The sequence below is a fragment of the Xiphophorus maculatus genome, chromosome 21 (genome assembly GCF_002775205.1).
Source record: "Xiphophorus maculatus strain JP 163 A chromosome 21, X_maculatus-5.0-male, whole genome shotgun sequence".
NCBI classification, from domain to species: Eukaryota; Metazoa; Chordata; class Actinopteri; order Cyprinodontiformes; family Poeciliidae; genus Xiphophorus; species Xiphophorus maculatus.
In genome coordinates, this window is record NC_036463.1 from 6,984,002 (window position 1) to 7,001,134 (window position 17,133).

Consider the following 17,133-nt stretch of genomic DNA (forward strand, 5'->3'; position numbering starts at 1 on the left):
GGATACTCCAGAGGACTCGTCATTTCCCACCCTCTCCCTCTCTCTCTTGGGGTCTCTGAATCCCAGTAAAGCAGTGTGCGTCTCTGCTAGCCAAAGGGGAGGGAATCTGGCTGTTTTTCTTGCTTTTCTTTCCTTGCTTTCTGAACCTCTGCTTCGATTTCCGTGATTTTTCATGTGCATGCGAGCTCCAACATCCTCCCCTCCTGCTCCATTCATGCTGCTCCACTTCTCCTGACAGATCCGAGGGGCTGGAAATAACCTTCACATGGCCAGCGTTAACCCAGCTCTCTCTCTCTCTCTGACGCTCACACAGATTCATCCACACAGATGCATGCCAGAGCAGGAATGACAAGACAGCGCCACTCACCACTCCATGGACCAGGAACTCAAACAGTTTGCTCTTGGTGGCTTTCCTGGCTCCCCCCGCCGTCTCCTCCGTAGCCATTTGCTCAGTCCCCTCCGCTTCACCCTGCTACGTCTCCCCTCTCCTTCTTTTGTCTTTCCCTCTCCCTTCTCCCAGCCTCCTGTTCCCCTCCCCTGCTCCACTTTCCTTCTCTTTGTGCTCTCCTTTTCAGCACTGCCTGTCCCTGACTCTCCTTCTCGCTCGCTCTCCCTCTCTCTCTCCTATCTTCTGAACGTGTCTAGCTCACTTTTTTTTTAGTTGGAGCCGGGCACGTCGCTCGCTTGGAGGTGGAGTATGGTAGATGAGGAGGTGGGGGGGGGAGATTCAGAAGCCATACGGGGGTCTGGCAAGGGGGTTTCAGCCAGCCCACCCCTTCCTCTTTTCTCCCCGGCGCAGTTGTTGCATTCCAATGGTAGATAAGGGCATGCGTTTGGACGGGGTTTGCATGGGGGTCGAGGGGTGGGCGATTGGGATTAGAGCCAGTGTTGCCAGATTGGGTTGGTTTCCGCTCAATTGGGTTGGGAGAAAAAAAAACAAAAAAAAACAGCTGTTAAAATTTGGGCTACTCTTCACAAATTGTGGCAGGTTTTTAGAAAGTGTTCCTTTGAAATAGTTGTCACTGTGTGGCAGGAAAGCACAAAAACTTTCAATAAAATGCAGTTTTTTTATAGTTAATTTATGTTTAAATGTCTAGAACAGGGGTGGGCACTCCTGGTCCTCGAGGGCCGGTGTCCTGCAACTCTTAGATGTCTCCCTGGTCCAACACACCTGAATCCAACAGCTGAATCTCCTCCTAAGTGCAGTCAAGTTCTCCAGAGTCCTGTTAACGACCTCATTATTTGACTCAGGTGTGTTGAAGTAGAGATGCATCTAAAAGTTGCAGGACACCGGCCCTCGAGGACCAGGAGTGCCCACCCCTGGTCTAGAATCTGCCAAATTTGACACTGTCAACGACTAATTAAGGCTGGGTAATAAATCAATAATAATATATATCACAATAGATGCACAAATCGCTATCAGCTTTGTAGCCGATAGCGATTTTGTTGATATATTTTTCTCCTGCATATTGGTCAAGAGTGTAAATATATTTTCTTTTTGTTGGTCTTCAAGCCATCCTTCATCTATGCTTTGCTCTGTGCTCGTTAACCAAGATGGCGGCTCAATTTCGCTGAACTACGATCCAGAACCGCACAGATTTCTGGGTGATGTAGGCAGAGGAAATACTTTAGCCACTCAGCCTCTCACAGCCAGCTAAGGAGATTGGTGGCATCAACTAACTCATTCACTCTTTATTTACCTAGCAGCTCACACACTCTTTGGTTCCCTAGCAACAACCTGAATAATTTGCACAGCATCAGTTTAAGGTTTCGCCAACTGCATAAAAATGAAAAATCTTAGCATGGTCCTTTGTCATACAAAAATAGAGTGCATTGTGATGTCTTTCTTAGTTTTACATGCTTAAAAATTAAAAGTTTTATGAAATCTGTATATCATTAAATTATCTAAAACATAGAAAGGGATTTGGACAGTTGAATAACTGACCATTTCCAAATGTTTTGAATCATCAGCTGTTTTCTATTTTGTTGCCCAAATTTTTAACCATTCAGGGCCAAACAAAATAATTTTAAGGGTCACAGATGGCCCTCGTGCCACACTTTGGATACCTCTGCTTTAAAAGGACATAGTATATGTGACAAAATCTGACACTATTAACATGAGTTTCATTAGAAGTAGAAATTTGGGCTGGGTTTTTAGGAGTTGGTTGGGTTCTACATCGTGTTTGGGCTGGAAACAGTCAGTGAGATCTGGCAACCCTGATTAGAGCCAGACTCCCCCCACCACCACCACCCGGCGACCACGGTCAGCACTCATTCTCAAAAAAGGACATCAGGGCTCTTAAAGGGACCACGCTGCATATAATTAACGCACATATGCTGCCTTGTATGATAGAGTTATGACATGGAGAAGTGTTTCAGAGTGCTAAAGCCACTTCACAGGAGGACCTAAAAGGGGACACGTCAAAAGAACCTTCACTTCCTGTGTTTTTCTATTCAGGGTGCAGGGGCAGGTTACAAACATTTCCTCCTCTTGCCTCATTAGGGTTTACCTTTCACCCAGTAAGTCAGCGCAAAGGCCAAGTTCAAGCTAGAAACATCAAGCTTGACCCAGACAGAGAGGTGACTACTGTATAAGGCACTTGCAATTATGCTCAATTTCTTAAAAAAGTAAGAAAGAAATGCACATAGAGGCCTAGTTCAAGGACAGAAAAGCTAATGTTGTGTTGTCTTCCTGCTAAAATGACACGCAGGTCATTGCTCTGACTAAATCCACTCCACGCTGAAGATCGCGGCCCACTCCAGCCCACCACAGATCAGAGCGCTGAAATATTCATGAGGTTATTTGAATGACAAAGAGTGCACCGTGTCACCGGTTTCACTTCCTTTTCCACTGGTGTGAAGATGGAAACAACAAATCAAGGGAACATATCCACTCTGAAGCATTCTTCCTGCTTTCATTTTGTATTTAAAACACGGTTGGACAATGACGACTTAAAGTTTTATCAATATATTTTGTGCTACTATAGTAATAGCAATAAAATAGATGATAAGGACAATTTATTATGGGGTTGTTTTTTTTTTTTTAGGTAACTGAATGGCTGTCACACCACAAAAATAAATACTGCTCCTGAGAAACACATTCTCGCTTCTATGGGACATCAGCCACACAATAAAGTGTGATTTTGTATCACTAAACTGCACACAGCAAGTGTATTTAGTTATATTTTAAAATGTATTGATACTTTCATTGAACAAACAGCTGAGAAAGTAGTAAAATAAACAATCCTGCCAATACGGACAGGTTTCTAAATATCAATAACTGAAATTTACCTTATAATTAAAATTCAAAAATACTTTATTAATTCCAAAGGGAAATTAAATATAATACAAAAAAAATTAATATATGTTAATCAATCTATTGTAATTGAATACTATATTAATAATTTATATAAATATTTATTTTATTATATAATATAAACATTAATATATTATTAATATAATATAATTTTAAATTAGTAATATTATTGTATTTAATTAAATACAATATAAATAATAAATGTACCACAATAAATGATAAAACGATACAATAAATGGTCTCCTCTAACTTAAACTTTTGCATTTTAGTGTATATTTCTTTAAGGTTTAGTATTTTCATGGATTCTTCAGATAAATAATCAGATATAATAATTTTCTGAGGACTTTGTTTAATATCCTCTACTACTGAATGCTCAATGCAATAGTTTCAACCCATGAAAAGTATGTTTAATGCCGACTAAAAGTTGTTTTAAAAATTTACTTTTAAGCTCACAAACAAGCCTCATCGGAACCAATTTTTTCAATATTAATGGAAAGTTTGGTGGAAGGACAAAATTTGGGAGAAATCAGCCTCGAGTGGAAGAAAGATAGCCATATATTTTGTTTCGGTTGATTTTATTTAACTTCTTAGGGTACAAAATAAGGTACAGATTATACTTTATATGATTCTGATCGTTTGGTTCTGATTCCCATTTGGCCCAGTTGACTTCTCGTCAACAAAATTAGCGCTAGCTTGGTAGATATTATTTATTGAGGTTAAAGATCCACATTCGCTGACAGGAAATGATGAGCAAATTGTGGAAAATCATCTAAAGTCATTGGATATCAAAGCAGGTCTGAAGTGATGCATTGTTGGTACAAAATGTCCCAACCTGAAAAGGTTGCGAAATCTTGAAAGGGCCAAAGGTTGTATAACATTTTTTAAAGCCTATGTTACACTCTTATTTCTATTTAATTTGGACCAGGTAGCTAAGTAAATAGGACCCCTCATTAGGTCTGTATGAGATTCTCACCCTTAAATGCCAAACTATATTTGTACTAACAAAAACATTAAATATTATTGTTTTCATTTAAAACAGAAAATCAATAATTATTCTTAATATGCTGGAAATATAACACCTTGGCTTTCACAGCTATAGTGTGAAAAAGTGTTTTCCTCACTTCATATTTCTTTGTTTTTTCCTTTTTTTTCACACTAGAATATTTCGGATCACCAACCTAATTTTAATTTACGACAAAGACAAAGAAAGTCAATGAAAAATGCTGTTTTAAAATGATAATTTCATTTATTACGGAAAGAAAATCTAAATTAACCTGGCCTTATGCGAGAAAGTTATTTCCCTCTGACCTTGCTGTGCTGCATTTAGTAACAGCAACTCCCAAAAATATTTTTGATAAACTGATAATTTTAAATCACTCTCAGGTAATGTTTCTTTGCAAATTCTTTAAATTCAGATGCATAAATGGGTTTTCTAACATAAAGCTACAGAGTTTGACTAAAACCTTTGTTGTTTTTTTAAAGAAGTTGGCCATTTTGCCAAGTCACTCTTATTATTCAGGGACTCTGATTTTAACTTTGACAACTGAAGTTTGCTGGGCTTCAGATGCTATTCTGGGTTTTTGTGTGACTTCCTGGATGAGTCACTGAGGCGATCGTTCAGTAATTTTAATTGACCAGCCACTCCTGGGAAGGTTCACCAAAGGTCCATGCTTTCTCTGTTTGTGAAAAATGGCTCTCGCCGTGGTTTACTGGCCTCCCAAAGCCTTACAAATGCTTTTTAACCCTTTACAAACTAATAGATGTCAAGACATTGTCATCTTTTCTTGGATTTCTTTGAATTGGAAGCATGATGTGAGACCTTTCAGCCTAATTAATATTGTCAGATAGGTTTTATTTAAGTGATTTATTGTTTCTTCAGGTCTGACAGTCATCGGGTCTGGGTATGGGTCATGAAACTGGAACAAAATGGCGTAAATCACAGTTGGACCATGATTTAATGCAGTGTATGGTGCAGAAAATTACGTTGAATGTTCAACTGTTAGAGCAGGTTTTAAAGTTTTCAAGCAAATTCAGCTCAAAACATCTCCAAATTTCATTCCGGGAAAAGTCAGAAACAAAATGATCAAAAATGAAACAAATATGTGAACACTAATCCATACCAACTTACTTTGTTGTGGAGAATTAGGTTTTTTTTTCTAAAATGCATTTTCATGTATTTCATGTTAATATTTACAGTAATTCAGCATATGTGAATCCTTAATTCTACTTTTCCTACCTTTAAACAAAGATTAAGTTGGCTAGAGAAAACCTTTGTACAAAACAGAGGTTGTTTTGTTTCTGTCATGTAACATTGTTTACTATGCGGGCCTTAATAAAATAAACTTTAATTGAATTGAACAGAAATACAGAGGCAACAGCACCTGAATTTCTTGGAAAATTACTATCAACTTTTAATCATGATTTCCCACAAAAAGAAAAAAAAAGTGGTGTATCATCTTTAAAAAGGGCAGATTGTTTTATTTTTAATTATAAAAACAGCATTACTGTGATGTTTAATTTAAAAAATAGTCCTGAAAGCGTAACAAAAGTTAATAATTTCACATTTAACCCATTAAATTTAACCTCCAAATATTGCAATCAGTTGATCGATTTTCAAATTCTTTGTAGCTTTAATTTGCTTGGTGGCGACACCTGCTGTCCACTTGCGAGTACTGCAGCCACCAGTAATTAATTTTAGGAAATCTTCCGCAACCTTCACTGGTTTCTATTTTTAACAAACGTTTTATTGTCTATGCTTGTGATAGTATTATAAAAAAATACGTCCTGTGGGACGTCAGGCTACTTGCGTACTACTCTTTTATTCACAGAATCACACAAGATGTGAGTTACAGTATCCTACAAGGTCAAAAGGCAGGGATAGGGCCAGCTTTTCTCCAGCTATGGGCGTCGACTGATAACAAAGAGATTCTGCAGCACAGGCAATGCATAAAGCAAACATAAACCCCCCTGCTGGACCCCCGCCGTCTCCCTCACCAAATCCAGTCAGCCTTACCAAATGGTGATGTCCCAGTGAAGCAGACAGGGAGGCAAAGGGGGCTTGCAAGGGGTAAAGGAGATGCGGACGTTATTATTAATGACCAGTAGGGGGAGCAAAACAGGCAGGCGGGGAAGTGCATACAGCCTCAGGAAGGAGAACTTATTATATTATTCATATTACTATTTAATGTGAATATAAACTTTTTTTTTCATCATCAATTTCCACCTGAAAAGAAATTCTAAAATAAATAAATAACTTTTGTTTTGAAGCTTAATTCTTCATTTCCTTTATTGGCCACTGGGTGGAGCCCAAGAGTAGAATACAGGCCTTTCAAATCTCGGCTTTCAAAATTCTCCCAAACGATCGTTTCCATTTAATTTCACAACATCGGTACATATTTATCTAAAGTCAATATGGCTTCATGTCTTCATGCAACATGAAGCTTCAAAACGACAAAAAGTCAGGGATGTTAAGAAAAACAGTTTTTTCTCTGGAGAAATAGCAGAGATTAATCATCAGCTGCCACTTTTGTCTGTTTGATAACCAAAAACATATTAAAACACAATAAACAAAAAATAAACAAACTGTAAAGACCAAACTATTTATATTTGTTAAAACTAACATAGCTTTAAATCTAATGAGAAAATATTTTCTTTTACTTTTTCACTAACTTGATAGCTTGAACATTAAATGTGAAATTATTGGGGCTAAAATTAACTACTGTTAGCTGCTGAATATCAGCCAAATAGTTGGACAAAAACATAAAATAAATGAAAGGAAAACACTGGATTCCCAGTTTTTGATAAGGAATAAGCATTCAGCCAGAAATAGTATGAAAAGCATATTTATGACTTGGTATAGTCTAGACCTAAATCTAATGTTACAATATTTGAAAAGTGATCTGCACTGATGCTCTATTCTTGATATGTGGGAGGGTTTGGGAGAGCTCTGTAAATAGACTTCATTAGGACTGAAATGAGTAACTAATTAATCCTGATTAATTTATTATTATTTTCAAAAATTTACCTTTTTTATCCAATTACTTGATTAATTGGTCAAATAATGCAGAAGTTTTTGCTGGGCTATCACAAAGTCAGTTAAAAAGTAACAAATAAAAAACATCTGACACAAATTGTTGCTTTTTCAGATTTTTTACATTAGTAAACCAACACTATTTGCCATAATGATGTGTATGATTAAAATTAAGGACCAAAAAAAAACTATGAATTGAAGGACTCGTACAGCAAATCTGGAAACGATAAACCTTCTGCTTTAACGTGTTTGAGAGAAAACTGCAGAGATCTACCAATTACACAGAGGGGAGAAGCAGAAAGAGAGGAGTCAAATTTTATATGAGTGCTGAGGGATAACTTGCAGTTCCCAGTGGCAACGTTTACATACCAGAGACTGTGAACCTGCCCTTGTCAACATTATTGTCACAGACAGATGGGGTGCACTAGGGGGAATGTGGACTGTACAGAGGGCATGGAGAAAATCTGATTCGCTCCCACTGCTGGGCCCCTCGCTTCTCTTTCTTCAGTTTAATAGCTGCAGACAAAACTCAGCTCAAGCTGCTTAAAGGCCAGAGTTCTCGGCGAGCAACTCAATGGCCGACGGCTGCCTTCAAAGGGACTTCACAAAAGCGCGACCTGCGCCTTCTCTGAGGGGGGGATTAAAGGGGGGAAGAAGTACATTTCAGCACTGATTTCTCATAGCGAGCGAGGCATGTGCAGCGAAGGAGAACCTGCAGAGAAAGAGAGAAAAGTCTCCCATGACAACTGGAAATAAAGGCGGCATCTGCTGATGTTTTGCGCTCAAAGTGATTTGGAACATTTAACTGTGGGGAAATGGATGAAAAGCAGCCGTGTTCCTCCTGGATGGTTGTGCTATGTTGGCAAGGTTCTTTTAAGCCACAAATAAGAGTTTCAGGGACAAAGGATCGAGCACCTATAAAAAGGAACCACTGCAAGAGCAGATGGAAAGATGGGGTAACAGTAAAACAGCCAAGTCCCCCCCGCCAAAACCCACCCCACCCAAAAGCGGCAAACAGCACACTGGGACGAGCCCGCAGCACTACCTGCCTCCAGGCATTTCCTGTTTGCTGTAACGATGGCAGCGGGATAATCCGCTCAGCATTCAGAGCCAGCAGCCAATGGTGCGAGAGCAACGCCGACTTTAGTGATTTGAGAAGTGGAGCAGCAGCTGGCGGACTGAGACCGGGCTGATTTCAGAGCAAAAACTGTGAAACTGGAAATTAAACACGCTCAGGAGAGAAAAAAGACTGGATGAAAATCCTGCAGGATGCTCTTCACAAGAGATTACTCAAATTCAAGCTCCTTTCTTCAATCGTTCTCATGAGTTAGCTCAACCCAAACAAGGATGCTGCAACCTGAATCCTTTCCAAGGCATAATCATGACCTTTTATGCTTCCTTGAACAGGTTAGGATACATAAAATATGTCTGTTGCATTTTTTTGTACAAATTCGTTCTTAGACTATGAGATTTGCCCATTTTTAGCTCCTTTCAGAATGAGCTGTTTTAGGGCCTCTTGTCACTTTAACACTGTAAAACACAAAATTTCACCACATATTTTTGTCTTCTTTCTAGTGAAAATATCTTAATACAGTTGAAATAAGATCTCTCTTCCAGCAGCCATTGTACAGCGCATATAGCGGTAAAACCAGCTGATGAAGCAATCAAGCAATCTAATTTATTTGTATAGCGCATTTCAGCAGTAAACCAAAATAAACCACAAATATGTTGGTCTATGTTCCATTGGTTATGGTTCCAAAGCAACTCTAAAAAGGTGGAACTCAGTGTTTCAGCTGTTTTGCAGTTTTCTGGAAGTTTGTGGTGAACAGAAGCTGAATATTGCAGAACCAGAAGATCCAAGAGATCTAGAAAGTTAACACAACAACAATCTTTAATGTGTTTTGGTGCTAAGCCATTCAGCGATTTGTAAATTAAGTTAACAGCTTAACAGTTTTTTAATTAACATATTTTTAAAGTTTATTGCAAGGAGCCATGTAAAGACTTTAAAACTGTGGTGATGTGTTCTATCTTCCCGGTTTTAGTGAGAACGCGAGGAGCAGCGTTTTGGATCAACTGCAGCTATCTAATAAATATTTTTTAGGCAGACCAAATGTACTGGAGTTCACTGGGTTGCTAAGTAACAGGCTGGGCTTTGCCTGGGTTGCTAGGTAACAGGAGTGCCTGTTACAATTGGAAGTAGCTCAAATCTGATCTTTGCTAAAAAAAAATAAAAAAATTTGCATTTGGGCAAAAAAAATTTAAAAATCCAATTTGGGTCACATTCGAATGCTGTGTGAACCTAACCTTTCATGAATATAAGCAACACTCAAATATTTGACAATTATTTTACCACAACAACAGCAAGGTTTAAGTGTATACTCCACATCTCCTTGGATTCAGTTGGATCGGGTTAGTTAAGAAAACATTTTGGGTCAGTTATTTCCATAAACAGTGCTGATTTGTTTACCTATTTTCATTCTGGGATACATCTTTTTGGGAAAAACAAAAGCTTAAACATCGAACAGGGATATTCACAAATTCATAACCACTGAAAACAACCAAATTATGGCATCTAGACAATAATTAATTGCTCATATAGTCAGATTGTATGGTAAAGATGCCAAATTTCAATGTAAATGCGAATGTTTGCTACTTTTATACAACAATAAAATGAATGCTAAATGGTTCCAGTCAAGCAGCAGTTTGAATGTTGGCAATTTTCACTCATTTTAGAGGCTTTACTAATTAAATTCAATTCAAAAATACTTTATTAATCCAAAAGGGGAAATTAAATATTATTTCCACTTTTCCAATGTATATCACCTGCTCCCTGTTGCTATGGTTGCACATCATAACAAAATAGCAAAAATATGAATAATATTGCAAAAATATATATATCTACACAATATCCAAAAAAGAAGGAACAGTTGTCCTTCAAAAAGGCAGTTATCAATTATACAATCTTTTGACCTTTCAGATTAAGTGCCAACATCGATTCTTGAAAAAAAATTCACCAGAATTTTTTTTTAGCAAAAGCAGACAGAAGTATAAGAGCAACATGCACAATCATCAGAGGCAGTTTAAAGTGTTCAGTATTGAACCGTTTCCCTTTAAAATAGGTCAGCCAGCTGCTCTGTGAACTGTGAGACCATTACAGGCCAGACATTTTGCTTCAGAGTCGAGTGGGCAATCTCATTATCTGGTTTATAAATGGAAGCAAGGTTTAAAAAGGTAAAAAGGTTCTATATAAAAGACAGGAGAAAGAACAGAACCAAGACACAGTAAAGCTTTAGGTAAGATAATGGTGATCAAAACACCCAAAATTATCTGCTCCTGAAACTGGAGACTGTGAAATTAGGTCAGGAAATTCTCAATTTAGAACCGTAAAAATACATTTATAGAGTAATAAAGTGGATGGTATTAAAAAAATAACTGGTAAAATGTTCAAAAAGTTTACAAGAGTCAAAATATTCAAACAATATTTCCAGATCGCTGGCAGCAGCCATGAGGATTTAATTTGTTGGAAATCATTATGTTTATGAATAATACAGCATCTTGTAAAAGTATTCTGATACCAGGAATGTTTTATTTACATTTTGCCTCATCTGAAACACAGTTTTTAATTCACTGGACTTTTATGTGACCTCTGGATGTTTGTTTACGGTTTAAGGAAAACCTCGTCTCAGTTTTAGCTCTTTTAGCCTGCAACGTTATGCTACATGGGCCAAAATTATCAACTCAAAAGTACTTTCAAGAAAAAAAAACATTTTAAAACTCAAACCGCAGAACTTGATGTGACTTTTTTGCACCTGCTCAACAATAAACTAACAATATTGTTTTTTTTTTAAAAACAGGGTGATTTAATCATCATAAATCCTAAAATTTGGAACAGTTGTTCATGTTTTCCTTATTAAATAAAAAAATTCCAGTTACGTAATTATTTTGGGCTCAATTTAATAAAAGAAACTGAATACAGAAAATGTTTGCTGTATTTAACCACATTTTAATAAGTTACCTAAAAGCAGATTATAGTGCACCAAGGACAATCACTTTGTATTGCATCTAACATTTTTGTAAGTTATCTGAGAGTTTTTGTTTTGTCCCAATTTAATTGAATTTAATTTCTCAATTCAACAAGTCTCCATCTCTATCAATCACCTGTGAACATCCACCATGTTTGCCATGTGGATGTGGGGTGGGCTGATGTGCATTGTTAGCTTTCCGCCACACCTAGCTTTTTGCATGTAGGTCAAAAAGGTCAATCTTGATCTCTTGGCTTGTGGCAAAGCGTAAAAGGAACTTCTTATGGCTTTCTTTGAACAATAGCTTTCTTCCTGTCACTCATTCACTCATTCATAGAGGCAAAATCAGTGGAGTGCCAACAGTTGAACTTAGCAGGTTGCACTGGATTTTATTTACAGGTATCAGACTGAAGGAGGTTAGTTAATACTGAAGATTATTCAAATTAATCATGATTAATCAGTTATTTTATTGATTCATCGTTCACTGGAGTAGAGACTCTAAAAAAGGGCTACTTGCTGAAAGAAAAACATACGTAGATCAGTAATCAAGGCAAAACTGAACAAAAAATAAATATATTTTGTATTTAAGATAAAAACAAAAAACCTTTGTCTGTAGTTTTAGCTGCATCTGGTACAAATTCTCATATGAATCACCTTTTGCTATTCAATTATTAATCAATTAATCCCCAAAAATAAACTGATAATTCCCAGACAACAAATGATCAAGCACACACTAAATTAATCCTATATTATTGCACTTTAGGTGATGTTTATTTTCTTATTTAAGAATTATTTGTTCATTGTATTTCTAATATTGACTTTAAAAAATCTGCAGCAGGTGACTATTTTTTATTCGACTAAATGATTAATCGTCAGTATAATTTATAAGTTAATCAAATATTACGACAATCGTTAGTTGCAGCCCTAATTAATACAAATGTGCACAAAACTGAGCAACTAAATGTTTAACTTTCTAACCCAAATTTTTCATAAAATCAGTCTCAAAATTAGTAAAAAACAAAACAAAACAAAAACGTAGGAGACCCTGATGGGCATCCCAAGCTGAATTTCAAACATGGCTGAACAAAGTGACTGGTGTTTGTGTGTGTGTGTGGTTTTCCTTAAAAAGGCAGGTCAGGCGTTCAGCAAACTGTAAAAGGAGCTGATTCTCTGATCCTTTATCAGACCTCGGAAGCTGTGATGGCACATTGCATACTAATGAGAATGGACTGTTCTCCTTTCTTTATACTGAGGGCGATATCTGTGCCAGCAGCTGGGTTAGGGAAGACTGCAGCTTAAAACGAAGCTATTTTAGTCCCGTTTCCTTTTTTCCACAGAAGCAGCCCGAACAATGACCAAACACTTCTTCTACACCATAAACCTTAAAACAGAAAAGCATCTTCCAGACTCTGACTCTTCATGAGAGGAATATTCTTCTGACAAAGAGAAGATGAAGCAGCAAAGATGGAAATTTAAAATGTTTCATGGAAAAGTCTGTGATGGAATCGCAACTGAAAGGAAAAATCCACGTCACCTGGAGTTTTCTGACATTGCTATGATTATAAAATATTATAGATATTCTGTTAGATTTCTCAATAAGACATACAACTACTGTAAAGTTAATTTGTTTTGGTAATTTAATTAGTAAGAAATGCAAATATGAAGCCATTTTTCAAATTAACCATACAAAAACAACCAAACCAAAAATAAACTTATTCTAAAATTGGTTCAATGCTTATTTATGTTGGGATGCAGCAACACATAATAAGCTTAGAAGCATGTTATATACATTTAGCATAGAAATAATGCAGTTTCCACACACTTTATAGATCAAAAAACAGCCACAAATACCAAAATATGCTAAAAATATACCAATAATTTCTAGATTAATTGTTTTGTAACACCATAGTTGGAGTGATAATATTAACAAAGACTAACAGCTGAAACATATAAACTATAGATGTTTCTGCAGTAGTGCTAACATGTTTTCCAGTGCTAATGTTTAGGAAAGCTACTTGAATATAGGAAAAACCTTGTTACCACAATTGAGGAAAATATGCTAAACTGCTTTAGATACATAGGTTAGCTAACAACCATGGCTGCTGGTATCCACACAAGTGCTTGTTAAGCTTTAGTCTCATTTAGCAACAATATGTTTAGCTACGTTTAGAAGGAGCTGGATGTAGCTTAGCTGAATATTTTGTTGCTTCCGGTCAAAAGGCAGGATGAGAAACACATCTGATAAATAAGGATTGTTTGACAATAATACTAATACTTTTAATAACAGTAACACTATCAACAACTTTTGTGAATTAGTAGTATTCCTTGAACTTTGTAGGTACATTGGCACATAGGTAGATTGGCTTAGCCAGATTTCCTTCATAAAAATCCTTCAAACAGTGCTTATGTTTTAAATAAAAAAAACAAAATCTACAAATCAATACATTTTTGATGTAAACAACAAGTACAGATGTTTATCTTTTTCTAAGCCTACTTTATAAAACTCAGGAGCTGACAAGAAATGGAATACATTCAGTTGGATCTTATGGGAATGAGCTGCTGCTGCTGCTGCTGCTGACTACAACTTTAACATAAAAATGAAATTTTCCTTTGACTCAGCAGAAGTAGATCTAGTTTCAGCCATACACCCCAAATTCCTCTCTCCTGCTGCTGCGTGCAGCACAGCCTGCCAGCGCATTAACTGTAAAAATACAACTTTTTGTTCTGCACATATGCAACTCACTAAAAGTCATGCTTTCATCCTTATTATCAGAGGTGAGTAGTAACTACTTACACTTAGCTACATTTACTTGAGTAATTTTTTTAGAAAAAAATAGACTTATAGTCCCTTTAAATCAATTAATAATTTTATTAAGTGTCACTACTCTTATTTGAGAAACATTCCTGGATATTTTACCACACACGTCATTTTACTACAGTTTACTAAAGTGTGAGTTCTTGTTTTTACACAAACTTTCTTGTTTTAGTGTTTTCCATCTGCTGGGCCTGTTTGTGCCATTTGGAGGTCAAGTGAATTAAACACCATACACTGTCCATGGAAGTTTTCTATGCTTTTCCAACAATAACTACTCTAATTAGTTTTATAAGTTTTATTTAAAAATAGTTTTTGGAAAACTGCTTCTTCTGCTTAAAATGTGTTATTTTGAAATTGTATTATGTAATTTTAGTCTTTAAAATATCAGAATTTGCACATAACTTTATATATTTTTCTGTTGGGTGACCAACAGAAAGGATGTGGCACTTTGGGCTGGAGTTTTGGTTCCCACTCCAAAATGCAGCGCGAGGATCTTAGCGATGCCAATCACAATTCCAAGTGGTGCTGCTCTTCCCTTTATCCCCTTACTATGGAAGAGGGGATGAGCCCGTATGCTAGAGCTAGCATATGGGCTATGCTAGCTATGCAATTAGCATAGCTACATAGCTATGCTAGCTATGCAGCATAGCAGCCCGTCATGAATGCTCAGGCTAGTTAGCATAGCCACCGATAACAACGTCATTAGAATATTTAGCAGCGAGTACCTGAGGGTGATTGATGGAGGAGATCGATCTTTTGACAGATTATTTGTCAATATATAGTGACAGTTTTAACAATTAAAAAACTGATTAAAAAATAAAATAAAAGTTACATATTGTAGTTTCAAGTAGCCAATTTACTTTTTAACTCTACTTTTCACCTTTACTAGAGTCAAAATGTGCTATAGCTACTCTTAAGTGCAATTTCTGGGTACTCTACCCACCTCTGTTTACTATCATTGAATTAAGGTGTCAAATTGGTAAGTATGTGCAGAAAAAGTGAGAAGATGTGATGGTGTGCTCTCCTCAGGGAGGTGCATCCCGTCTATTACTCCTCAAGTGTCTGTTTCCCACACCAGTCAAGGTTAACAAGCCGCGCTGGTGTCTGCGTCGGCTGCAAAACGGTGAGGGGTGGCGGGGTGGGGGAGCAGAGGTGCAGCCTGCAACTATACACTGTGCTGTGTGATGATGCAGACAGGCAAACACTGAAGCCTCAAAATATCCACATCCCACTCCCGGTTCGGCGTTAACTAAAACACCGCGTACCAAACCTAAAGGCTCGCCTTGAAATAATCCTAAATTCACCAAGCGCAATTTAATCCCGGTACGTTTTCTCCCCTCCACACGCACAATAAATAGCAGCGAGGCGAAAGAAAAAAAAAACTCCAATGCGCACTATAATCCTGAGCCTAACGTCAGGGAAAAAATGTAACAAGGAATAGTTTTCATGGTGGATGCGGATTTGTGAGCAGGCAGAGACTCAGAGCAAAATGTGCTACAAGGTAGCATAAGCATCCATACCTTTCTCTCCATCACTATGCGCTTTTTGGGGAGCGTTTCAACAACAGCAACTGTAGGATGAGTCCGTCTGTTGTGTGGAGCGGGTCTTTGGTCCGGAGCTTCCCACCTCAACTTCCTCTCGGCTTTCAGCACAGCGGCGTCTCTCTCCCTCTCTCTCTGTCACTCTCTCTACCACTTCCCCATTACTGGGCAGCTAAGCGACTTATTAGCGCCGGCCTGTGGGACGCCGAGCCGGGGATGGAGCCAGAGCCCGGATTGGAGAAGCCTCGGTCGGGAAAGGGGGGTAGAAGGAGCGCAGCGGCGCAGGCGCGGTCCCTGCTGGAGAGGCGATATAATGAAGAATTACCAGAGGAAGGGAGCGTCAACAAATTATCCTCCTCATCATCAGCAGAAGGTTTTTATTCAGAGGCGGGTTTGGGGATTTCAACAAAATGGGATGCAGTTTCTAAAGTTACGCATAAAAAATTAAATAAAAAAATACGGGAATATTTTATGGTTTATTTAGCCACAATCATTAAATAAAAAAAGAAGACAAAAACAAATGGAGTCATATTTTCACCATCTCATTCATACATTTATAAATGCCAGAGTTTTAAAAATAAATATTTAATTTTTTGCTAATTACATGTTTTGTTTGGAAATTAAATATTTAATTTCCACATATTTAGCTTCCTAACTAAATGATTAATTTGCAAAAATAAATAATTTAAAATGTCTAAGTCGGAGCTCAAACTCCAGGCCTCGAGGGCCGCTGTCCTGCAGGTTTCAGATGTGCCACAGGTACAAAACTCTGGAATGAAATGGCTTAATTGCCTCCTCCTTGTGTAGATCAGTTTTCGAGAGCCTTGCTAATGACCTAATTATTCTATTCAGGTGTGGTGCAGCAGAGGCACATCTAAAAGTTGCAGGAAAGCGGCCCTCGAGGACTGGAGTTTGACACCCCTTAGCTTACTAAATAAATACTTAGTAATGAACCTATTAATTTGCAACCTAAATATTTAGTTCCCAAATGCAATACTTATAAATATTAATTTATAAGTAAATACTTATAAATATTAATTTATAAGTATTTACCTTGAAAATTAAATATCTAATTAGGGAATTAAATATTGTGTAAATTAAATACTTAGCAAGTAAAATATTTAATTTGCTAATTAAATATAGTTAGGAAGCTATACATTTAGTTTTAAAGCTAAATATTTTATTCCCATCTACAAACTAAATACTCATGCATTCATATTTATGTTTAATATTTAGCTTGCAAATTAAGTATTAAGCTTCCTAACTACATGTTTTATTGGCAAGCTAAATATTTAGTTTTAAGATTAAATGTTTAATAGTTGAATTTAATCATTAAAATGTTTGTAGCATTTACTTGTGTACTTCTACATTTAAAAAGAGTCAGGAAATTGAACAGTAGAGGCGTTTCT

The 17,133-nt window shown here is 37.0% G+C and overlaps 1 protein-coding gene across 5 annotated transcripts in view; it reads right to left on the reverse strand.

The window, feature by feature from the left end:
- The window catches only part of smarcd3 (SWI/SNF related, matrix associated, actin dependent regulator of chromatin, subfamily d, member 3), a 49,091-nt gene extending 33,079 nt beyond the window's left edge, over window positions 1-16,012 (reverse strand). For 2 of the 5 annotated variants that reach the window (XM_023326459.1, XM_023326458.1), the window contains exon 1: window positions 368-602. In XM_023326459.1, coding sequence (XP_023182227.1) covers window positions 368-445 — 78 coding nt within the window. In that variant the 5' untranslated portion in view covers window positions 446-602. Of the gene's footprint in view, window positions 1-367; window positions 603-15,703 lie in introns of those variants that run through there. The other 3 variants (XM_023326460.1, XM_023326462.1, XM_023326461.1) reach the window with 3 other exon arrangements.
- Between the last annotated feature and the right edge of the window lie 1,121 nt (window positions 16,013-17,133).